General features: G+C 32.8%; 1 protein-coding gene and 1 long non-coding RNA gene across 4 annotated transcripts; both read right to left on the bottom strand.

Annotated features, from left to right (window-relative positions):
• Nucleotides 1-9273: 9273 nt before the first annotated feature.
• Nucleotides 9274-15958, bottom strand: LOC133038836 (uncharacterized). Its single transcript, XR_009688386.1, has 2 exons — nt 14947-15958; nt 9274-10241 (listed from the first exon to the last, which is right to left on the bottom strand). It is a non-coding gene; the product is annotated as an uncharacterized LOC133038836 (long non-coding RNA).
• A 2891-nt stretch (nt 15959-18849) lies between these two features.
• Nucleotides 18850-24258, bottom strand: LOC115724489 (uncharacterized). Of its 3 annotated transcripts, none has more exons than XM_030653779.2 (4): nt 23349-24258; nt 21991-22248; nt 21817-21908; nt 18850-19945 (listed from the first exon to the last, which is right to left on the bottom strand). In XM_030653779.2, the coding sequence occupies exons 1-4, from the start codon at nt 24054-24056 to the stop codon at nt 19180-19182; spliced, it is 1824 nt and encodes a 607-aa protein (XP_030509639.1). In that variant the 5' UTR covers nt 24057-24258; the 3' UTR covers nt 18850-19179. The 3 variants fall into 3 exon arrangements, with proteins under 3 accessions (XP_030509639.1, XP_060973210.1, XP_030509640.1); XM_061117227.1 differs by having other exon boundaries at nt 18850-19696; XM_030653780.2 differs by having other exon boundaries at nt 18850-19927; nt 23349-24256.
• Nucleotides 24259-24944: the final 686 nt, after the last annotated feature.

Here is a 24944-nt window from a genome sequence, read left to right as displayed (position 1 = left end):
TGAGTAAAGATGGGATCAAGGTGGATCCCGGGAAGATTGAATCCGTCAGGGATTGGCCGAGACCGAAGACAGTGACAGAGATCAGAAGCTTCTTGGGATTAGCTGGGTACTACCGTAGGTTCGTGGAGGGGTTCTCCAAAATCTCAATGCCCCTAACCGAGCTTACAAAGAAGAATCAGCGGTTTATACGGTCGGATAAATGCGAAGCTAGTTTTCGGGAGCTGAAACGAGGTTGATTCTTGCTCCGTACTAGCTTTGCCTTCGGACAAGGAGAAGTTCGTAGTCTACTGTGACGCATCCAAACAGGGTTTGGGGTGTGTATTGATGCAAGCCGATCGGGTTATCGCTTATGCCTCCCGTCAGTTAAAGGATTATGAACAGCGATACCCGACTCATGATTTAGAATTGGCCGCAATGGTTTTTGCACTGAAGATTTGGCGGCATTACCTTTACGGGGAGAAGTGTGAGATCTATACCGACCATAAAAGTCTCAAGTATTTCTTTACTCAGAAAGATTTGAACATGAGACAAAGGCGTTGGTTGGAATTAGTGAAGGATTACGATTGTGAGATCCTCTATCATCCCGGAAAAGCCAATGTAGTGGTCGATGCCCTGAGCAGAAAGGGTCCCGGGCAAGTAGCTAGCATGGTTCAGATCTCACCTCAGCTAGCAGAGGATATGGTCAGATCCAGCATTGAGTTTGTGATAGGTCAGCTTCACAACTTGACGCTGCAATCTGATCTGTTGGAAAGAATAAAAGTCGCTCAGATGACAGATCCGGAGTTAGTGAAGATCCGAGATGAGGTGTTGGCTGGTCAAGCCAAGGACTTTTCAGTGTCAGACAGTGGGATGCTTTTGTATAAAGCCAGGGTTTGTGTTCCGAACAGTATGGAACTTAGAAATGAGATCTTTGAGGAGGCTCATTCTACCCCGTATTCTCTGCATCCCGGCACCACCAAGATGTACCAAGATTTGAAACCGTACTTCTGGTGGAACGGTATGAAGAAGAATTTGGTAGAATTCGTATCGAGATGCCTCACATGTCAGCAGATTAAGGCTGAACATCAGAGACCAGCAGGGTTGTTGCAGCCTCTAACCCTACCAGAATGGAAATGGGAAGATATTACGATGGATTTTGTGGTCGGGTTACCTAGGACCACGGGTTTATTTGATTCCATCTGGGTAGTGGTGGATCGATTTACGAAATCTGCTCATTTTTTGCCGGTCAGAACAACATTTTCAGTGGATCAGTTGGCAGAACTGTACGTCAGGTACCGAAGTCTATAGTTTCGGACAGGGATCCGAAATTCACCTCCAAATTTTGGCAAAGTTTGCAACGGGCAATGGGTACCAAGCTAAAATTCAGTACAGCATTCCATCCTCAGACAGATGGTCAGTCCGAAAGGACAATTCAGATATTGGAGGATATGTTGAGAGCCTGTGTTATGGACTTTGAAGGCTCATGGAGTAAGTATCTACCGTTGATAGAATTTTCGTACAACAACAGTTATCAGAGTACGATAGGGATGGCTCCCTATGAACTGTTGTACGGTAGGAAATGTAGATCCCCTATCCACTGGGATGAGACAGGGGAGAGGAAATACCTAGGTCCAGAGTCGGTTCGGCGGACCAATGAGGCAATAGAAAAGATAAAAGCTAGAATGCTTGCCTCACGGAAGCGGACGGAGAAGAGTTACGCAGATCCGAAACGCAGAGATGTTGAGTTCCAAGTAGGGGAACATGTATTTTTACGGGTATCTCCGATGAAGGGGATTAAACGTTTCGGGAAAAGAGGCAAGTTATGCCCTAGATTTACAGGACCTTTCGAGATTCTCGAGAAGATAGGTCAAGTGGCATATCGGTTAGCATTGCCTCCAGCCTTATCAGCAGTGCACAACGTATTCCATGTCTCAATGTTGAGAAAATACGTTTCAGACCCCTCTCATATACTCAGTTATGAGAGTCTTCGGCCTTCGACGAGACATGTCATATGAGGAACAACCAGTGCAGATCCTGGATAGAAAGGATAAAGTCCTTCGGAATAAGACCATAGCATTGGTCAAGGTTCTCTGGAGAAACAGTAAGGTGGAAGAAGCCACCTGGGAGCTAGAGTCAGATATGAGAGCTCAATATCCAGAGTTATTCAGGTTAGATTTCGGGGACGAAATCCTTTTAAGGGGGGAATAGTTGTAAAGCCCGCTTAGTTAATTTGGAAATTAGCAGTTGTTTATGTTAAATATGAAATTATTTATAGCTATTTAAATAATTTATTACTGTTATTTATGGAATTCAGAAATGCATGATTATGATTAGTCAGTAGTTTTCATATTTTGCATTTCCGGTGCCCGGTATTTTGGAACTCGGCGTTTGGCTCAGTAGAAATCACAACTTAGTATGTTAGTAGTTTGGGGACGGGTTTTAGACATTGGGAATGTCGGGAATGGCCGGGAATTTAGAATTTCCCAAAAATACCCCTTTAGTATGATTTTCATGATTTTATGGTGGAGGGGCAAAATGGTCTTTTTGCCCCATTAGTGTTTTGTCCTATGTGAGTTATTAATTGAAATTAATATTTATTTTAATTGTTTATCTTGGCTGAAATAAATGGTTTAAGTGGCTTTATTCAATTACTCTTCTTATTTTCCACACTTAGTGGCTCAGTACCATGTTGGACATGGCAGTAGCGGGACTCAGTATCGTGTTGGACACGGCAGTTAGTATTATGTATGATATTTTTATGCTTTTCTTACTGAGTCTGTCGACTCACAGTTTATGTTCATGTGTAGGTAAAGGCAAGGCTATAGCTGATGGACCGTGAGCGAGCTTATGAGATTGTACATGTCGGGGCGGTTAGGCCTGGAGCGTACGATCCTCGGGACAACAAGGCTGAATTTTTGTAACTGGTCGTTAGACGACTTTTAATTTTATGTAACAGTTAAACAGTTAAACTTTTTGTAAATATTTTTATAATCGGGATCCCGAGTCTTTTGTAATATGGTTTTATAAATTTAATTAAAAAGCAAAATTTTAATTAATCACGTTTTTCTATAAACCTCGTTGAATAGCAACGAGCTGCATAGTACGTTTAAAAATCACGTAATACGCCTAAGGTAGTTAGGGTGTTACAGGTACCTTCAAATTGAGTTTGAAGGATTTCCCATGCTTCCTTTGCAGATTCACAATATGAGATTAATTTAATAAAGCCTTCACCAACACCATTAAAGATAGCATGTAGAGCCTTATTATTATAACCAGACAATTTTTCATCTTCAATAGTCTAATTGAGTTCAGGTTTTACCTTAGTATTACCTTTTTCATCATCTTCAGTAGGTTGCGACCAGCCTGTAAGTATAGCTCTCTATGCCTTCTCATCTTGTGATTTGATGAATGCTCTCATCCTGACCTTCCAATAAGGATAATTCGACTCATGCAACAGGGGTGGTCGAGATATAGAGCTTCCTTCTGCAAACAAAGACATCTCACACAAAACAAATTAAACGGAATAACCTCAAGATCTCACTAAGAATTTAGTGACTTGCTCTGATATCAATTGAAATTCTATATTTTAATATTCCCAGTTTAATTATTTAATCAAATGAATAATTAAATGCGGAATAATGAAACTGGTACCGAAAATAGTTTTTCTGTAGTTACAAAATAAAACTCTGTAACTCCAGAAGAACCCAGAAAAACAAACAGTGCATAAAAGTAAAAACACACAAGGTTTTTTTACGTGGTTTCAACAATCCTTTCAGATTGTTACTAGTCCACGGGGCCACGCACAGACATAAGATTCATTAGATCGATATCAAAAATATAAAGTAGTAATTAACTTATGCCTAAATAGACTCCCTCTTATTGTATGCCGCAAGCTTGATGTATTCCACCTACTAACCGAATCTTGATAAAACTCCAAGAGCTCGAAATCCCTTCGATCACCTTAAAGAGTGCTTGAATCCTCCCGATTCAAGACTTAAAAAGCAATCTCCTAAAAGCTTGTAAAACCTTCTCCCGAAGGTTGAGTGCTTGTATCCTCCCGATGCAAGACTTAAAAAGCAATCTCCCGAAAGCTTGTAAAACCTTCTCCCGAAGGTTGTGTGCTTGAATCCTCCCGATGCAAGACTTGAAAAGCAATCTCCCGAAAGCTTTGAAAAAAACCTTCTCCTGAAGGTTGCACTGATGTTCTTCTTCGTTGTAGACTTGAATACAGACTCAAGATAATACAAACTACAAACAAACAGAGTAAGAGTCGAACAGCTCTTCTCTACATAACAAAGAAACTCTTTCCTTAAGATATGTATACAATTTTAAGTGTGTGAAAGAGATACAAAATCTAGCTGCTATAAGGTGTATTTATAATCAATATACACCTTATTGACAGCTTACACACGGTCTGAACAAGACCCCAACCCACTAGAAACTTCCCTAAAATAATTCTTCAATCAGCCCAGGAATTTCCATTTCTGTACCTACAGAATCGTGGGCAGTAAGTACAACTTTTCTTTTATAGAAAATGAAAGTTTAGCTCCGAGTTTCTCTTCAAGAAATCTGATCTAAGAAAATGAGAAACTCACACAAGATCAGAATATACAGCTGGTTAGATAAGAATTAATTGTATAATAAAACTTACCATTTTTACCACAATTTCTATAAATAGGAAAGCTAGACAACTTTCCTTCCAAGTTTGGATACACAAAATATGGTAACCAATTTAAAACACACCAGCCGAAATATACAATAAAATATTTTTGTCAATTAAATATGCCAAAAATAGAATTAACACTTTTTTTTATTATTATTCATTTATTTTTCTAGTTTAGTTTATTTTTATTAACTATTTACTTACTTCAATTTTATTATTAATAATCAATATATATAGGAAATTATATTAAAGAGTTTAGGTGGTAATTTATTTGAAGTTTCTTCCCTATTATTTGTTTTCTCAAATTTTGTTAATGATTTTAATTTTTTTAATTATTTTTCAGCTAAAATTTTATTATATGATATTATTAATAGAGTAACTTACATACATATTAATTCGCTATTAATGGAGTGACTTAAGACTACATAATAATTATATAAAACTAATTTAGATATTTTTTAATACAAAATATTTAGTTTATATTAATTAATTCTGATATTAATATGTCTATTAAAATTCCATAATCAATTCTAATAATAATAAAATAATAAAATAATATGTTATAAAATAAATTTATGTATCATATATCTAAAGCAAATATAAATGTCTGTACTATATTAAATTCTAATAATAATATGTCTACTCAAATTCTATATTCAATTCTCATAAGTATAATAATATGTTATTGAATTTTTTTTTCTATAAAAGGTGAAGATAAATCAAACTTAAATAATTGTAAACTTATATACTATGGTGAACACATTCCAATTCCAAGTTGTTATACTCAAAGATTCCACTATGAATTAATGTGTTTTGGAAGGGTAAAGCATATCTATATATACAATCTCTTCTATAAAATCTCTTTTATAATATTATATATTTTAAAAAATGTGACAAACAATTTGATAGATTGTAATTATTTTATAATGTATATATTTTGATGTATCTTGTATAATTTTTACTTTATCTATTTTTCTACATGAGAATATCGTTGTTTTGTATCTTTTATTGTATTTTTTTTTATTTTATTTTATGTGAAAATCACATGCTTTCTTTTGTTATTTTCTCTTTTTTTTTTCTTCAATTTTATTGTATTAAAAAGCACTCTATATATTAATATATGATTTGCATGTTTATATATTATCTTTTTTTAATTTTATTTTTATATATCTTTTTCAATCAAAACACAAATGTTGCTTCATATACCTCTCTTTAATATTATTTATTTTTAATTAATAAATAAATTAAATGTAAACAAAAGGCTTAAACCAAAACTATTGAAATTGATATAATAATTATTAATCGTTATTTGTATCAATTATTATTATTATTATTATTATTATTATTATTATTATTATACATCAACATATATCTTTATTTAGATAATTGAAAATTAAGGTAATATAAAGTTAAGGAATATTAAAGAAGTAAAAAAAGACCTCTTATATAGCCTTTTTTTTTTCTTTCTTTCTATTATTTATTATTGCAATTTTTTCAACTTATTTTTTTTAATTATCAAAGTATAATAATATATATATACTAATTCAAATTCAAACTGAAATTCACATAGTTTCATGTTAGTTTCACTACTAATATTATTATCACTATTATTGTTATTTTTTCTCATATAAAATTGTAAAATTAAAACAAAAGTACATCTAATTTCTAAACTAATTTTATTAGTATTAATTTATCTATCTGTATGGCAAAGTGAGATACTTATCTCAAAAAGAGAAAAAAAAAGAGGGAGAGAGAGAAGTACATAATAATTTTTAAACTAATTTTATTAATATTAATCTATCTAAGAGAGAGAGAGAGAGGAGGTTTAATTTTAATTTTTTCTAATTCGTGATATTTTTGTGTATCTTTAAAAGTCATGAGGAATTAAATTAGAGCAAACATTTATATTACAATTATTTTAATACTAGGAAATTGAGCATATATGTAGAAATATGTTGGTAGATTGAAAAAAATTTAGTAGTGTCATAATGCTATCGCAAATTACATATATTATAAAGATTATACATAACATATATTTAAAAATTAATTCTAAATATATTCTTTCCTATATTAGTTATAGGTATTAATGTTTTGTTTTTGTCAAAACTTTCTAAAAAATTATATCACACTAATCAATAAACATATATAATGAATTAGTTAAACAATAAGATAAGTGTTAGAGTACACATAATATTTATCTTAATTACTACTCTAACATAATTTTATTACATATTTTTTTCTTGGTAAACAACATGATTGTATTCTTAAATCTTAATATAAGATCATCGAATTAGAGTAAACATTTTTTGCTATTGAACTTGAATCAATAGCGCTGAAAAAAACAGAGAGAGCATTTAAAATAAAAGCATGTAATTAAAAACTTCTAATGATTATGAAATCTTCTCCAACCATTGCGCTTGTTTTTTGTGTCATTACAAAGCTTCTCCGCCCACAACCTTTGCAAACTAAGTAATTTTTATCAAATAAATTCCATGGCCAACATATTTGACTTACCTAATCTACATTATTTATTATAAAATGTAGTGAATTGATTAATGTAACCTCCCCAATTAAAAGTAGTGAATTGATTAGGGAGGTAACAATATTTATTAATTATATCATCCATATATTTTTATTCCGGTTATTATATACATTACCTGTTTATTAAGTACATAGTGTATATCACAAACTTCATTGTATATGTAACTATTTTTATTTTAAATAAATTTTTAAAATTCATCTTATAAATTGAAAATGAGTAAAAAAAATTGAATATGTTTATATAAATAAAATTTAAGATGGAAGAAGCTTGGCAAGTCACCTCATCTCCAAAATATTTATAAAACAAAATTTTCATTGTGTAATTATTGAAGGTTTTATATATAACATAAAATTATCAATAAAAAGTAGAATCATCATACCCAAATAATTCAGAAGTATGATCTAATGATGATATTTATCTTATAATTATTCTCATTCAAATATTAATTACACTTTTTTATATAAAAAAAATAAAAACATTATAAGAAAATTATTATAGGGTGTAATTAAATTGGTATGTTAATTATTATAGAATTTTTAAGAACATATTGAAATAATACATCAAATAGTACTAAACGTTTAGTTTCAAGAATAACTTACCATAGAACTTTAAAAGACATATTTAAAGACAGTAAAAATAATTATTAGTCACCAATAACAATAACTTTATATTATTAGTATAAACACGTTAAATCATATTAATGACATGGTAAGGTGAAGAGATTCTAACTTGACCCCAAGTGAGTTTGCAAGCAATTAACATGCCTTGCTTATTCTTACAATAATTTTAAAAAAAAAAATACCAAACAGTAACTTATATACCAAAATCATAGCAACTCAAAGGAGGAGCAACCAGTTTAATATCAAAGAGAGAATAACATGTAAATTAACAATTAAAAGTTGAAATAAAAATATTTTACGTGACCAATTAGAAGTTGGAATAAAAATGATAAACTTCAGAATCTCCTGACTCATTATAAGCAATCCTTCTCTTGCTTTCTACCTTCTCATAGAGTGGATGCAGCCAATAAAAGAAACATGGAATCAAATCAATAGCATAGACACCAACTAATATTCATAAAGCTACTATCTTCAACCACAGGAAAGAATATTCATATCCACCTAAAGTATTTAATATTGAACTAAATAACATAAAATATGGATCAATTCACATACCTTCTTACATGCATGCTCCTCTCTTTTTATTCTTGCTATTGAATAATTATTTACCATAAACAATGAACGAATGGATCTTATCGAGACAACTGATAGTGATGATGTAAAGTTTTCACAAAATTAACCGTGCCCATTTGATTTAGATTCGTAGTAAGCAATAATTTCAAAATCATTGAAAAGTAAAAGGGAAATTTAATTAATTTTTTTTAATTAATCGGTGAGTTCATACCATTTGAAAAATGAATTGAGAAGTCTTTTTTTCGGGAATAGAATAAGGATCTCCTTATTTTGTCACATATAGATAGAAAAAGATGATGAAGAGATAAATCCTTACCATTTCGAAGCTTGTCGTTGTGACGACTTTCTAAATCTATTATATTTTTCCTTTTGAAATTAGAATTAAAAAAATTTAAGAAGATGATGAAAATATGAGTTTTTGTCATACATGGAAAGAGAAGAAAATGAAGATAGAATCCCATACCATTTCGAAGCCCTTCACTACGCCTCAACTCTTTTATCTTCTTCTTTAAAATTTGTTTTACAAAACACCCACTTCAAAATATATTTTACTAAAAACTCACTTGAAACTATATTCCACTTCAAGCCCACTTCTTATTGGAGACACATGGAGATTGGAGAGTAGGGGAAGAAGGAAAGGTGTAGAAAGAAGTTGAAAAAATAAATAGTAATAATTGTTCCAAAAAAGAATAGTAAATACAAAAATGGTTGTTGTTGAAGTAAACCCCATATTATCTATACACTGTCAAACTAGAATTTTTACAAAGAGTTTACAAGCAGTAAAATACTAGGTGGCCTCTGGCCTCTATTTACCTAGACAGGTTATTATGTTAGTTTATAAAGTTTGTTAAAACTTTATAACTAACACTCCTGTATTCCACTACAACAGATATAAAGGAGAAAATTACAACATCTATATATAACATCAAAAACAGACCAGATCAATATGATGTTCAGAACAACAATCAGAGAAATATAAAAACACAAGATCAGTACAACAATATTATCAGAGAAAGAACAATACAACAAGATCAGATCTGTAACCGACTGATTTCGGGGTCTTGGAGGAGGCTTACTATGGAGTAAGCTTTGGAACCAAGGTGGTGGTTCGGATATCCATGGCCAGAGAGTGTTGTTCATGAAAAGAAGAAGATAAACACAACATTGTTAGTATTGATTTTGAGAGAAACAGAGAGAGGAAAAATAGAGGAATAAACACTGTATATATATACATATATATATTCGGATTACCTCTCAAAATGTTGTGAGTTGGAATCCTTGCTGTGTAATCTCTTGATCATTGAAGATCTATAGTGGAAGAGGCGAGCTCAAGAGGACGTACCCAGATTTCATTGGGGAACCTCTATAAAATCCATGGTGCATTCTTTCCTTTAAACTTTCTGCAATTTCTATACTGTGTTTGTTATTTTTCTGCTTGGGATTTATAGGGTTATAATCGGTTTAGGAAGGGGTTATTTTTCTGGGGTTTAATTTCTATTTTCTGGGCAGTGGGTTTTGTGGTTGTTCTTCATGTTCTTCAGAGAAGAACATTGAAGAAGAAGGGCCGTTTAATTATCTGCTAGGTTTTTGATAGTGGTGGCTGTGAGTGTTTGAAAGGAAAAGAGATTATATATATATATATATGTGATAAATGCTTTAGGGTTTCAGAACATTTAATATACGACCTGTAGTATATAGATTTAAGGGGTTGTCGTAGGGGTTATATCACAGGGTGTCAAAAGAGGGCTTTGACTGGTTTTAAAGGTCAGATTTGACCATTACTTTTGACTAGTCTTTGCTGTGTGTAGGTGATATATTAGGAATAAAAATCCTACAGTGGTATCAGAGCCAAACAAGGCACAATCTGCAGCAAAGATTAATCAAGAAAGCATAAAGAAATCATCAAGAAAGCATCAAGATTCACATTCATACCAGCAAGAATTCAAACACACAAAACCAAGATTGCAAAGAACAACACCAGGATTTTTCTAAACTCATTATCTATATAATTTCTTTGAAATAACTTCATACATATACAATTATGAGTTCCATGAAGGTTGATATAGATAAGTTTGATGGTTCAGGTGATTATCGTATTTGGAGGAAGAAGATTAGGGCTCTATTGGCTCAACACAAGCTGTTGAAGGTTCTTAAAGATCCGGTGGAATGGTCAAGTGATACGACCAAAGACCAGCAAGAAGAGTTGCTGGAAACAGCAACCGGATTGATCATTTTCAACCTTTCTGATGCTATAATCAGATTGGTTGACAAGGAAGATACACCAGCCAAGATTTGGAACAAGTTGGAAGAGCAATTTCAAAAGAAATCTTTGATCAACAAGATTTACTTGAAGGAGAGAATCTTTGGTTTTAAAATGAGTCCATCTAAATCTCTAGAACAAAACTTGGATGAGTTTTTGAGGTTGCACATTGAGTTAGCAAACTCGGGGGAAAATGAGGCCTTAAGTGATGAGAATCAAGCAATTATAATTCTCAATTCACTACCGGAATCCTACAGGGAGGTTAAGACAGCCATTAAGTATGGGAGAACTGAGATCACTCTTGAAGAAGTAATCTCAGCTTTGAAATCGAAAGATTTGGAAATGAAGGTTGAAAGACCGGGGCATACTAATGGGGATGTTAACCTAAGTAGGGGAAGGCCTGGACAAAAGAAACCATGGCATAATAAGGGTAGAAGCACTAGTAGAGGTTCAAGCACTAGTAGGGGTTCACACAAGGGCAGCAATCATCATCACAAAGGGAGGTCAAATTCAAAGGGTCCTAAAGATCCAAATGGGTGCTACCATTGTGGAAAGTTAGGGCATTTCAAGAGAGAATGCTACTTTTACAAGAAAAGCAATGGGAAACAAAATTCAGATCATCAAGAGGAATCAAACAAATCAAACAAGGCTAAGAATGACTATCAAAATGCAAACCTAAGTGATGGTTATGATAGTGGAGATGTCTATGTGGCTGCATCATCTTTTAAAGATGATTGGATTATTGATTCGGGTTGTACTTTTCACATGACTAACAATAAGTCTTATTTGTTTGATTACAGGGAATCTAGAGGGGGCAAAGTCATTCTTGGGAATGACCAAACATGCAACATTGAAGGTTCAGGTTCTATTAATTTTAAAATGTTTGATGGCATTATTAGAACCTTAACTAATGTTAGATATGTTCCCGATTTATCTAGAAACTTAATTTCTATTAGTGTACTTGATGATCTTGGTGTTGTTAGCAAAATTGAGGCAGGTACAATAAAGTTGGCAAAAGGTTCTATGACTATCATCAAAGGACACAAAAATGGTGGTCTATACTACTTGCAAGGAAGCCCCGTAGCTTGCTGCCACAACACCAAGGAGCATGTGACGGAAGACACTAAGGCTATCCTATGGCATAGGAGGTTGGGACACATTAGTGAAAGAGGGCTACAACTTATGAGTGAACAAAAGCTACTTGGTAAGGACAAGGTAACCAAGGTAGATTTTTGTGAATTTTGTGTACTAGGAAAGCATCATAGACTTAAATTTCAAACTAGCACACACAAATCACAAGGTATATTAGATTATGTTCATTCGGATTTGTGGGGTCCTGAGAAAACCCTAACTTTTGGGGGTAGTGCCTATTTCTTGTCTATTGTTGATGATTATTCTAGGAAGGTTTGGGTTTATCTGTTAAAGCATAAAAATGAGGCTTTTCAAAAATTTATACATTGGAAATTACTTGTTGAAAACCTAACTAACCGGAAATTGAAAACCCTAAGAACAGATAATGGCCTAGAATTTTGTAATGATGAGTTTACAGGTTATTGTCAAGACAATGGAATCCAAAGGCATAGGACCGTGAGGAAAACTCCTCAACAAAATGGTGTTGCTGAAAGGATGAATAGAACCATATTGAACAAAGCAAGGTGCATGCTTTTCAATGCCGGGCTCGCAAATGGATTTTGGGGAGAAGCGATTGTAAGCGCAACATACCTAATCAACAGAAGTCCCTCTAGTGCAATTGAAGGTAAAACCCCTGAAGAAAGGTGGACTGGTAAACCACCTGACTTGTCTAATTTGAAAGTTTTTGGATGTGCGGCTTATGCACATCAAAGTGTAGGCAAGTTAGAGCCAAGGGCTCTAAAATGCGTGTTTCTGGGTTACCCCGAGGGTGTAAAGGGCTATAGATTGTGGGTGAAAGGGAAAGGAGGTTTCAAAACTCTCATTAGTAGAGATGTGATTTTTCAAGAAAATGATTTTCCTTGTAAAAATACTAATGAGCTTGATGCAGGTTCCACAGAAACTAACCCTGCAGGTACATCTATTGGAGTCTCTCAAACCAGCCCAACTGAAGTGGAACCGAATCCAAATCAGGTGGAACCAATTCAAATGGAACCTCAAGAAGCACCAAATCAGGTGGAACAAGTTCAAGTGGAACATGAAGTTCAAGATGAAGAAGACGGGAATCAGGAAGACCTCACAGAATATCAACTTACAAGAGATAGAGCTAAAAGAGTCCCTAAACCGAACCAGAAGTACAGTTACAATGTGTGGGATGAGAGTATTGCCTATGCCTATATGTGCAAGCTTAAAGCTGAGATCTATGAGCCACAATCTTATGAAGAAGCACTCAAAGACCGAAACTACAAGGCTTGGTTGAAAGCAATGAAGGAGGAAATGTACTCTCTCATAAAGAATAAGACTTGGAGAGTGGTACTTAGACCCGATGGCAAGAGTGTGGTATCTTGCAAATGGCTTTTCAAAGTCAAGGAAGGGAGAACCGAGGATGAACCGGTAAGGTTCAAAGCGAGATTGGTGGCAAAGGGGTTCACACAGAAAGAAGGGATAGACTTCACAGAAATATTCTCACCGGTGGTGAAATATAAGACTATAAGGTTGATGCTCGCACTAGCTACTCAGTTTGACATGGAGATTGACCAAATGGATGTGACCACGGCTTTTCTACATGGGGACCTAGAAGAAGACATCTATATGGAGCAGCCAAAGGGGTTTGTGGTTAAAGGCAAGGAAGACCATGTTTGCAAGCTTGACAAGTCTCTTTATGGATTGAAGCAATCCCCGAGACAATGGAACAAACGGTTTGACACCTTTATGACCAAACAAGGGTTCAATAGAAGCTACTATGACCACTGTTTGTATTTTAAAGGTTCGGAAATTACTAAAGTCACTTATTTGCTACTTTATGTGGATGATATGCTAATAATTAGCAAGGAGAGGTCAAATGTCAACAAGGTCAAGGATTTGCTCAAGTCGGAATTTGAAATGAAGGACATAGGTGTGGCTACTAAGATTTTGGGGATCAACATTCAAAGGGATAGAGGCAAAGGGAAACTCATGCTACATCAGGAAGACTATATCAACAAGATCATAGAAAAGTTTTCTATGAAAGATTCAAAGGTTGTTTCACAACCGATTACCAACCAATACCTTATGTCTAAATCTATGTGCCCTAAGACCAAGTTAGAACAAGAAGAGATGGCGAATGTTCCCTACTCTAATGCAGTGGGGTCCATAATGTACTTGATGGTTAGTACTAGACCTGACCTTGCTTATGCAATCAGTGTGCTAAGCAGGTTCATGTCTAGTCCTGGAAAGGAGCATTGGAAAGCCATGAAATGGCTTATGAGATACTTAAAAGGTACATCTAAGTTGGGATTGGTCTATCAGGGTCACCAAACACATCAGAATATCGAAGGGTTCACAGATGCAGATTATGCGGGGGACAGAGACACTAGAAGATCTACTTCGGCCTACTTTTTCTTAACGGGGGGAAATTGTACTAGTTGGAAAGTACAATTACAGCCAGTAGTGGCGTTGTCCACTACTGAATCTGAATATATAGCTACTACAGAAGCTATTAAAGAGGCTCTATGGTTAAAAGGGCTTATGGAGGAGCTGAAGTTAATGAAAAAGGAGCCTATAATCTACTCCGATAGTCAGAGCAGCATCTATTTATGCAAAAACCCAGTTTTTCATGATAGGACAAAACACATTGAGATAAAATATCACTTTATCAGGGATAAAGTTTCACAAGGACAGATCGGGATAGACAAAGTGCCTACTGAAGTGAATCCAGCAGACATGGGCACTAAGGTTGTGTCCCTCAATAAGTTTAAGCTTTGCTTAAGCTTATTGGGGATTGACACAGGTTGGTAAAACCCTTAATGGGTTCGAGCTAAGACCCTCAGTTACACTCAAACAACACAGAGACTACAGTGCACAGTTCATATGGGGTTTAGGTGGAAATTGTTGAAGTAAACCCCATATTATCTATACACTGTCAAACTAGAATTTTTACAAAGAGTTTACAAGCAGTAAAATACTAGGTGGCCTCTGGCCTCTATTTACCTAGACAGGTTATTATGTTAGTTTATAAAGTTTGTTAAAACTTTATAACTAACACTCCTGTATTCCACTACAACAGATATAAAGGAGAAAATTACAACATCTATATATAACATCAAAAACAGACCAGATCAATATGATGTTCAGAACAACAATCAGAGAAATATAAAAACACAAGATCAGTACAACAATATTATCAGAGAAAGAACAATACAACAAGATCAGATCTGTAACCGACTGATTTCGGGGTCTTGGAGGAGGCTTACTATGGAGTAAGCTTTGGAACCAAGGTGGTGGTTCGGATATCCATGGCCAGAGAGTGTTGTTCATGAAAAGAAGAAGATAAACACAACATTGTTAGTATTGATTTTGAGAGAAACAGAGAGAGGAAAAATAGAGGAATAAACACTGTATATATATACATATATATATTCGGATTACCTCTCAAAATGTTGTGAGTTGGAATCCTTGCTGTGTAATCTCTTGATCATTGAAGATCTATAGTGGAAGAGGCGAGCTCAAGAGGACGTACCCAGATTTCATTGGGGAACCTCTATAAAATCCATGGTGCATTCTTTCCTTTAAACTTTCTGCAATTTCTATACTGTGTTTGTTATTTTTCTGCTTGGGATTTATAGGGTTATAATCGGTTTAGGAAGGGGTTATTTTTCTGGGGTTTAATTTCTATTTTCTGGGCAGTGGGTTTTGTGGTTGTTCTTCATGTTCTTCAGAGAAGAACATTGAAGAAGAAGGGCCGTTTAATTATCTGCTAGGTTTTTGATAGTGGTGGCTGTGAGTGTTTGAAAGGAAAAGAGATTATATATATATATATGTGATAAATGCTTTAGGGTTTCAGAACATTTAATATACGACCTGTAGTATATAGATTTAAGGGGTTGTCGTAGGGGTTATATCACAGGGTGTCAAAAGAGGGCTTTGACTGGTTTTAAAGGTCAGATTTGACCATTACTTTTGACTAGTCTTTGCTGTGTGTAGGTGATATATTAGGAATAAAAATCCTACAGTTGTTATATTGTAATAATTGTTCCAAAAAGAATAGTAAATACAAAAATACGGTTATGGGCTGTTATATTGTTTTAGTATAATTAAATGTGAAAAAATTGGTAAAAATGAAATAATATTTGAAAAATTAGAAAAAATAAGAAAATAAAAAAATACGAGGAGAGCTCATATATGTTGCCACATCATCTGTCCAAACAACAGCATTATATAAATATATAGATAGATTTTTTACCAAAATTAATTAATCTCTAATAATCAACATATCACATTAATATATATATATAATTTATATAATCAATTACTTTAAAAGTATCAATTTATCGTATACATATACTATAAGATAAATATAAAACTATAATAAATTAATGTATAACTATGTAATTATAATATATACTATATACAATAAAATTCATTATTATTATCTCCAATAACTTACTAATAATATAATTAAAGTCACAAATTAATTACATCATTCTTATTATTGCTCAAGTGTATCCTAATTCCCTTAAGTAGTTATACAAATAACATTTTTTACACCACACAACAAACTAAATTTAAAAAATATTGTATTTTTAATTAATATATTAATAACTCCTAATATTTTCTTTAAAAATAACTCACATAGTTAATTTATTAACAGTTTATGTATTTATTTTCTCAAAAATAAAAAATAATTTATGTATTTATGAAAATAATATAATTAATAAGTTAATAATTTTATTTAAAAAGGTGTAATATTTTTTTTATTACTTTAGTTATATAATATGAAGGTACGTTATGATTAATATTTCGATAAAATTAAAAAAATAAAACAAAAAATATGTTATATAATGTGAATCTAATTAATAAAACAATTATAACATATGCATACTAATTGATCTATTTATACATTTTTTAAAATTAAAACTTATACTTTATATATATATATATAAAAAAAAAAAAAAAGTATAATGTCAATGGAATAATGTTACTTAAATATTTTGGTGCTTTGAAAGAGTAATTTATAATTCTCCCATTTCAATATTTTATTTTTTTTTTGTAATTTATAAAATATATATATATTGCCCGAAGCGCACCTCGTTTTCTAGTTTATATATAAAGGGTGATTATATTTGCACCCCAAAAATATATAAGTACACCCCATATCTAAGTTTACCCCCTCTTTATTTTTAAAATTGTTATTTTTTATAAAAGCACCCCATTTTTATTACAAAAGTTGGTCTTGTTTAAATGGAGAAGTGCACCCCATATTTTTTTATAGAGACCATCTTCTTCTTTTAATCTTTAATTGGAAAATCTCTAACCTCCCTTTTAATCTCTATATGTTACTACTCAAAGGATTTTTTTATAAGGTAACCGCAATTTTTTTTGAAAGAAAGGTAATCACCATTTTGATTTTTCTATATATAATCGCTGATTTATTTTTTTGTGTGATGAATGATCTTTAATTATTTAAAAACTCAAAGAATCATGTTTTGATACCATGAAACAGTACTATTTTTATTATTTTTGGCACAATAAAAAAGAAAGTTATATATATATATGTGCAGACAGCAATATAAAAAATTTCTTGAAGTAATACAAAAAAAGTGAATACTCTATTTATATACAATCCCACTTTGTAAATGATTCATACAATGAAACTTTCATATGTGTTGCTATTTATTTTTCTATATGTAATTTCTAATTTCTTTTGTATGAATAATCTTTTCTATACTGTGTTGCTATTTATTTTTCTTTTAGGATTTAAAATTACTCAATTTAACGAAGGAAATATGGTCTCGTTCAAAAAAGAAAAAAAAAGTAAATGAGGTGTATTTATTAGAAATAACTGATTTAATTATAAATTCTTTAAAAATTAATTTTATTTAATTTTAAAATGTCTATTTTTGTCATTTTACACAAGGTTAAGAATGTATATAAAATTTTGGGGTGTACTTAATAATATTAGGGGTGTAAATATAACTACCCTATATAAATGGGTAAATACTATTTTGGACCCTCTGTTTTGCAAAAGTTACCAATTGGACCCTGTGTTTTGTTAAATGACAAAATGGACCCTGTATTTTTTAAAATAGTACAAATAGGACCCTGAATTGATTTTTTGTCAAAATAAAGTTAAATTATAATCCGATCTAAAAGTGCTATGACAAAACTGTTTATATTTTTTATATCTATTCGTATTAAGCATTGTCCTCAAGTTGGTTGTATTAAAAAAAAAAGTTGTCAAAAATTAAGTTCAGGGTCCTATTTTTACTATTTTAAAAAATACAGAGTCTATTTTGTTATTTAACAAAATACAAGGTCCAATCTGTAACTTTTGCAAAACACAGGGTTTAAAATAGTATTTACCCTATATAAATAGATACTATTCTTTTAATAAAACACACAATTCATTAACCATTTTCTTCTCCCTTAATATTTCTCAAAATTACGTAATGTACTATTTCCTTAGTGGACTGTGGAAACAGTCACTTGCACATTACACATGTCAAATAATGAGTTGAAAACTTATCCATCTACATTTTTTTTTCTTCAAAATAAAATTGTACTTGGTAACTTTGTTAAGAATAAAAAAACATGAGTAGAAATTATAAGTACAAGCGAATTGGCCTTTGCTCTTATATTTGAGAGGCATCATAACCATCGTATTAAAGAAAAATCTACTGCAAGTACAATGGCATTGAATATTTTTTTAAGAATTATCATATATACTGCATTTATTATATTTTTTCATTTTTAAGTTTTTATTAATTTTTTTTTTTTTATAAAAGCTATTTCTATTTTGAACTTCTATTATTTCCATTTCGTTTCTATTTTATAAAAATTGTTCTTTTGTGAAGTTATGCTGTTTTATTTAAGTTTATATTGTTCTATTTTTATATATATAAAAAAAAAAAAAAAATCAATCATAAAAGTATAAATGAAAAAGTCCCTTTTTTTTCTCTTAATTATGGCATTGAATATGAACAAAGCACTAAAGACCTTTTAATATTACTAGCTCATAATAAAAAAAAAAAAAAAAAAAAAAAAAAAAGACCTTAAATCAATAAGAAAATGCAAAAAATGAATTGAGAAAGACAGCTAGAAAAAATTGACGGTAAATATCAAATGTCAATACTCAATAATGAAAGGTAGCATTACTAACACCATTACACCTTAGTGCCAATGAAACTATACAATTGACTAACAAATGGAAAGAGTCATCTCAAGTATTGAAGCAACTGCTAGCTATCGTCAATTTCTAGAAGTTAGGATAAGTGATTATCAAAATAAGGAAGATCTAGATATAAAGCTTGGAAATACTTTGCCTGTGCTATTAGATTCTAGAATCTCGATTACATGTAATGTCTATGCCTAATGTCAGCACAAGAGAACTAAATTTAAACATGTAATTCATGTTAGTGTTCTGCTATAGATCAACTTACTGGTTGTTAGCAACAGTAGAGTCAACATGCTCCAACAAAAAACCATATAGCTTCTTCCTCAATCCTTCAATCCTTTCGTCTTTTGAAATTCCTTTCGTAACTATGTCATCCAACCAGTGGTTAACCCTTTTGAGCTGTCCCAAAAGAGATGCCACTTCAGTGCCACCTTCCTCTCTTTTCATCCCAAAACCAATGCTTAATGAATCCTCCAAGTACTTCAAGAACCATTCTCTAGAAGCGAATAGAAGTTTTTGAGCTAGACTTGCTGCCTCAATTAATTTGCTCCCACCTTTATACAGCTCATCCCTTTCAGTAATCGATTTCCTTGTGGCTGATGGCAACCGCCTTGACGCAGACTGAGACACCTTAGTAGTTAAATCTGATGTAAGAGTTGTATGATTTCGACTTTGTCTGGTAGTAGGTGAACAACTCCCAAAATTCACTTCTTGAGCATTCTCAAGGACAACATAATGGGACTTCTCACTCTTTAGAATTTCATCCTCCTCCTGCTTTCTGAACAGATCAAATGTGGACAGATTAGTTTCTACAGCAGCTTTAACCCATGATGTGGCATTATTACTAGCAGAAAAATAAATGCTTGGATCTGCACCAGAAAGCCTTGAATTGACTATGTAATCAATATCATTTGCTGAACTCTGCATTTTCTGATTAAGGTCCAAAAAATTTTTGACGAGTGATCCTGCAGATGATTTTTTAGAAGACAAGCAGAGTTCTGCAAAAATCCTGAAATGAAAACAATAACTATGATCTTTAATTATTTGGATGTATGAGTGAGACAAAAACATATTTCACATTCACATGCTGCAAATAGTAAATGTGTATCATCACTTTCATCACCAAACTAACAACCAACAGTATCTCAGAAAACCTGATCCCAAAGGGAAAAGAGAAAAGGCATTGACATACACAAATAGCAGAATAGAAACAAATATGACAAATAACTAGCGAAAATCCTTTTTTTTAACAAAGATTTTCTTATTCTTTAGGTGAGATTACCTTTTCAAATATGTTAGGATTCCAGAACAATTAAATATGAACTAAATAGTTTAACACAGATTAGTCCTTTTAAGGGCAAGTTCTGCATAAAGTGTTGTAACAATAGTAACAGATAGCAATTATAACAACCGCATAAGCAGAACTCACTCTCAAAATATGAGGATTCCCAAGTGGTTATAAACCACCAACTATGCCTATAAAAGTGGAATCTTAATAGTACAATATCTCTTTAGAGTTGATGCCGCAGCAGCACAAAGTTCACACCTTTTGTGACCGTCTAGGTGACTTCACCCAAGTCACCACTTCCAGTATCGTCCCACTAGGAGATGTTGAATCTAATATAATTGTTACAACGACTTTGGTATAGCACACTGTTAGGATCCCACATTGACTATGTATGGGATTGGTTGGTGATTTATAAGTACTTAGGCACCCTCCCCTCTAGAAGTGGAAACGGGTAGGATGTTCGTAGGAGTCTAGGAGAGTATGCTTATTCTAGGGCCCTATCAAAAAAATGTTGTACCCATCGAATAAAACTGTCATCCTTACTCCTCTCTTATGATAGCTTTTTGGAAGTAAGTTTTACCGAAGTGCGTGTAACAAATGATATTAAATGGAACGTGGAACCGACATTGTAGAGTCGGGGTGACCTATGAAAGGGGTCACGTGTAGAAAAGCCCAAAGTGGGAGTAGGCTGTTGTGGACATTGAAGAAGTATGGGATTGGTTGGTGGTTTATAACTACTTGGGCACCCTCCTCTCTTAAGCTAGCTTTTAGGAGTGAGTTCTACCCAAGTGGTTGTAACACTTACCCACAAAAGACTAGCTGTGGAGAAGAGATTGCTGAAGTGGTTACAAACAAGCTCCAAAACTCATACTTAGTTGATGCGGGATCCAAATAACATATTATGCTTATTCTTGTTATAGTTGCTTCTTTTTGCACCCTGTCTCCATGGATCATATCCCCAAATCATGATTCAAACCTCATACCTCATGCAAACACACCATGGAGCTTGATCCCTCAACCTAATCCCGTGACTCACTACAGCAAGCAATTTGAACAAGAATGGAGAAAGGAAGACCAAGCAACTTGAATACACATACAACGAATAATCAATTACAGATTTGTGCTGCTGTTATTGGACAAATGCAGCCATAAAACGTAACCTAACTTACCCAAGCTACTTGAATAATAAGTATACACTTCCTCCATAAAAACAAGTGCTCATAAACAGTCAAATTTAAGTTTGTTTTGATTTAAATATTAAGAAAAACTAAAACGACCAAAAAGCCTCTCTCTTAAAGCATGACTTAAATGATACTACACCACTCCACACAAAGAGAAGGTCCAAATTCAATTTCCTTCTCTCCCAATGTCAATAAGGAAAGGTGAAATCTTATGTTTGATTTTTAACATCATCTAGTTCTAGTCATAACAAGAACAAAGAAAATAAGAGAAAATCTACAAACATAAACATCTTCACGCTGGGTGCAGGCTCAAAAGCTACAAATTAGCATCTTAAGCATTATAAAAACATAAATATCAGCTGGGCAGTTTGAAAAAACATCACTGTCTGATGCTTACTGTTTCTCAAGATAAAAACATAAATATCATACCCCATGCAACGAATGACTCCATTTGTTGCTGATGCTTCTTCAAGGGAGCGTATAGCAGCTAAATATGCACCATTTCTTTGCTGAAGAGCTTGCTGAAATGAACAGGGAGAACCGAGCAGAATATTAATATGAACAGCTCTTTTCCATAAAAAAAATTGAGTGGGAAACAGTAACCTTTCCAAGATCAGCAATTGTGTGTGGCAGCATATCCCATGAGATCTTCTGCCCAGACCCAATCTTGCTAGTAAGGGGCACATTAACAAGACGAATTGGAGTAATGCAGTCAAATGACGATTTGAGTTCCTTTTTCGTTAGTTTTTTCAATAATGGTGGAGATAGGGTATTGTTCTGATTTTTCAAGGGAGAGTTGATAAGATTTCTGCACTTTAAAGTGGAAACAATCTTAGGAGAAGTGTCTTTATCAGAAATGACCTGAAGCAATCACAATTTATCAGCTTCCTCGTAATGCACAGCATGATCTTGCTAATGTGTTTAGCATTAACACCAAAAGAAGCTACAGTATAAAGCAAAGAATACAGAACCCGTAGAAGTAACATAGCGCATTCACTCATTTGACTAATAGCATTAAAAAAAGAAAAAGATGACATTAACTAAAGTCTATGCAAACAATGCCAAACAATTTTCACCGAGAATTAAGCAAAAAAAAAAAAATCCTTGATTTGTAAAAGAAACACAAAATGAGGGGAATCACTAAAATATCCAACTATGTTTTAATATGCTATTTTTTCTTTTAGCATTTTACAAGTTAAAATATATATATATATTTTTTTTTTTGAATCTTAAAATTTTATTCAAACACTTTCAGGCAAGAGCATCATACTGACTAAAAATACAATCGGACAAAAAATATATATTATTAATAAAGTGATTTGGTAAAAAATATTTTTTTTTTATTATTATCATTTACATAAACTTTTATTATTACTTTATGGAAATATAGTTTCATAATTAATACACAAAGAAGTCTCATCAGTGGTCCAAGTTCAAATCCTCCTTCCCGCAATGTCACACACAAAAATAAACAAATAATAGAGAAAGAAGACATTACGAGTTAAGTTTGTTTATTTATTATTAAAAATTCATATACCAATTCACATAAAAAAAAATTTATGAACAATCCAAACCATACATTTTTTTTAAAAAAAATTAGAAAATGGTAATCTCCCTAATAATAATAATAATAATAATAATAATAATAATATTCAAAATTCATAATTTACTTTTAAAACTCTTCAAACAAATTTTTTTTAAAAAAATACTTTTATAAAAGAAAATATATCTTATCCAAACACAAAAACTTAACATTATCAAAGCTTTTCTCTATATTTAATTTTATATAATCACTCAATATCAACAAGAACGTCTCATTTGACCCATGGCATGACCATGAGATTAGTAAGATATTACCAACTATTACCAAGTGGCAATAAACAAATACGACATAAACTCAGGAGAGTGCATAAAGACAGTAAATGAAAAGACTATAATCAATTTAAGAGCAGTAAATATACCGAAGTCGAAACGTGTTTGGACTTGGAACGTGGAACTGGAACTGGAACACTTCTGTGAGCACTGTCGTCTTTGCATGCCGACTTCTGATCCCAAGACCTTCTAGCCGAATCCAAACTCAATCTCCTCAACTCCAAACCCTCTGTCGGCATTCTCTTCTCTAACGAACCATTTTTGGTAACCCAGTTCCTAGCCTTGGGCTTAACAATGTCGGATTTTGACTCACTTTTCTCCCAACTCTTGCCCACATTCTTATCATTTTTTGTTATTTTACTTTTGGTCTTTGAACCCTCAAAATGGGCTCCAACTTCCCGGAGAGGAAGCAAGTCACTAGGAACCAAATCAATAGGTTTCCCTACACAAGGAGAGGGTCTCCTCTTAGGAATGGGCTTCAGCCCGCGAAGAATCGGAACTGGAGAAGCCGCGTCTAGACGAGTAACGTAAACGAACTGACCCAGCTGAATCTCGTCGTTGTATATTAAGTCCAAGTCCTGATCAGAGATGGAGGCGTATGCAGAATGAACCGAGTCCGAAACTTTGAGGAAGAAACCTCTGCTCCGCCATGGATCGGCATCGTCGGCTCCGGAGAGTGACGGTAAGATCTCGATGACCTGAAGAAGGGCAGAGCGGTGGCCTCCGGTGACTCTGACGTCCTTGTTGGCTGCATTGTTGAGAAGCTTGGAAAGGACGCCGGGAGTGAGAGAGACCATTGTGAAAGATTAGAGGAAGGTCAGTGAAGGTGATGGGCATTGGCTTTGGCATGGGCAAGTTCAGAAAGACAGATGTTCTGCATTTTTGAAATAATAGAAAACTGAGTAACCAAAAGTGGGACAAGTCACTATCGAATCTCAATGAAGGCATTGGGGATTGGGGAGCTTATAGCTATGAAACTGGCGCGGAACTAAGCCTTTTTCTTTTCTTTTCATTTATTTAATTTTTATTTTTACAGTGTTAGTTATCAAAGCGGTCTTAAATATTGTGGAGGTCCTATTCTAATTTTAAAAATTAAGCCTCTTATAAAAAAAAAAAATATTAAATTTTGGGTAAAAGTTTATAATTTTATTGTCATACAATTTTTTTTTTAAAGATATAGTCTTTTTATAAAACAACCGTAAAACAACAAAACAGAACAATTAAAACAACAGTGGAACAACTAAAAAATAGCCGTAAAAACTTAACACACTACACAGTATAAAACTTACACATTATTTTGAAAAAAAAATATATAGTACACAGTACACAGTATAAAACTAACAAGGCCGGCCCAAACAATTTGAGAGCCTTGAGCGAAATAATAGTTTCTTTCTAAAAAAAAAGTTGATCACATTCTCACCATTAACTATCCAATTTGGCAATTAACGAATATTAGCTATACATATTTGTCATATACATATTTGTTTTTTTATTTGTCAGAATTAAATTAATTTATATTACTTAACTTTATTTTTAATAGCTTCGTTTATTTTATATTCGGTGTTATTTACTTAAGACGTACGTTAATATTTGAAATCGAAATAATTATAACTTAAATTGATGAATCTGATTTTTTAAAAAAAAAAAAAAAAAAAAAAAAATTGGGCCCCTTTTATCTTTGGGCC

The sequence above is a fragment of the Cannabis sativa genome, chromosome 6 (genome assembly GCF_029168945.1).
Source record: "Cannabis sativa cultivar Pink pepper isolate KNU-18-1 chromosome 6, ASM2916894v1, whole genome shotgun sequence".
NCBI classification, from domain to species: Eukaryota; Viridiplantae; Streptophyta; class Magnoliopsida; order Rosales; family Cannabaceae; genus Cannabis; species Cannabis sativa.
This window is presented reverse-complemented; position numbering and strand designations above follow the sequence as displayed.

Bases quoted from the DNA above. Each gene is read 5' to 3' on its own strand.
- LOC115724489 (XM_030653779.2), bottom strand. From the start codon at position 24,056: ATGGTCTCTCTCACTCCCGGCGTCCTTTCCAAGCTTCTCAACAATGCA. The intron at 22,249-23,348 runs GTATATTTACTG...TGATTGCTTCAG, and splicing joins CCAAACACGTTTCGACTTCG to GTCATTTCTGATAAAGACAC. The intron at 19,946-21,816 runs GTATGATATTTA...TAAAGATCATAG, and splicing joins GGAGTCATTCGTTGCATGGG to TTATTGTTTTCATTTCAGGA.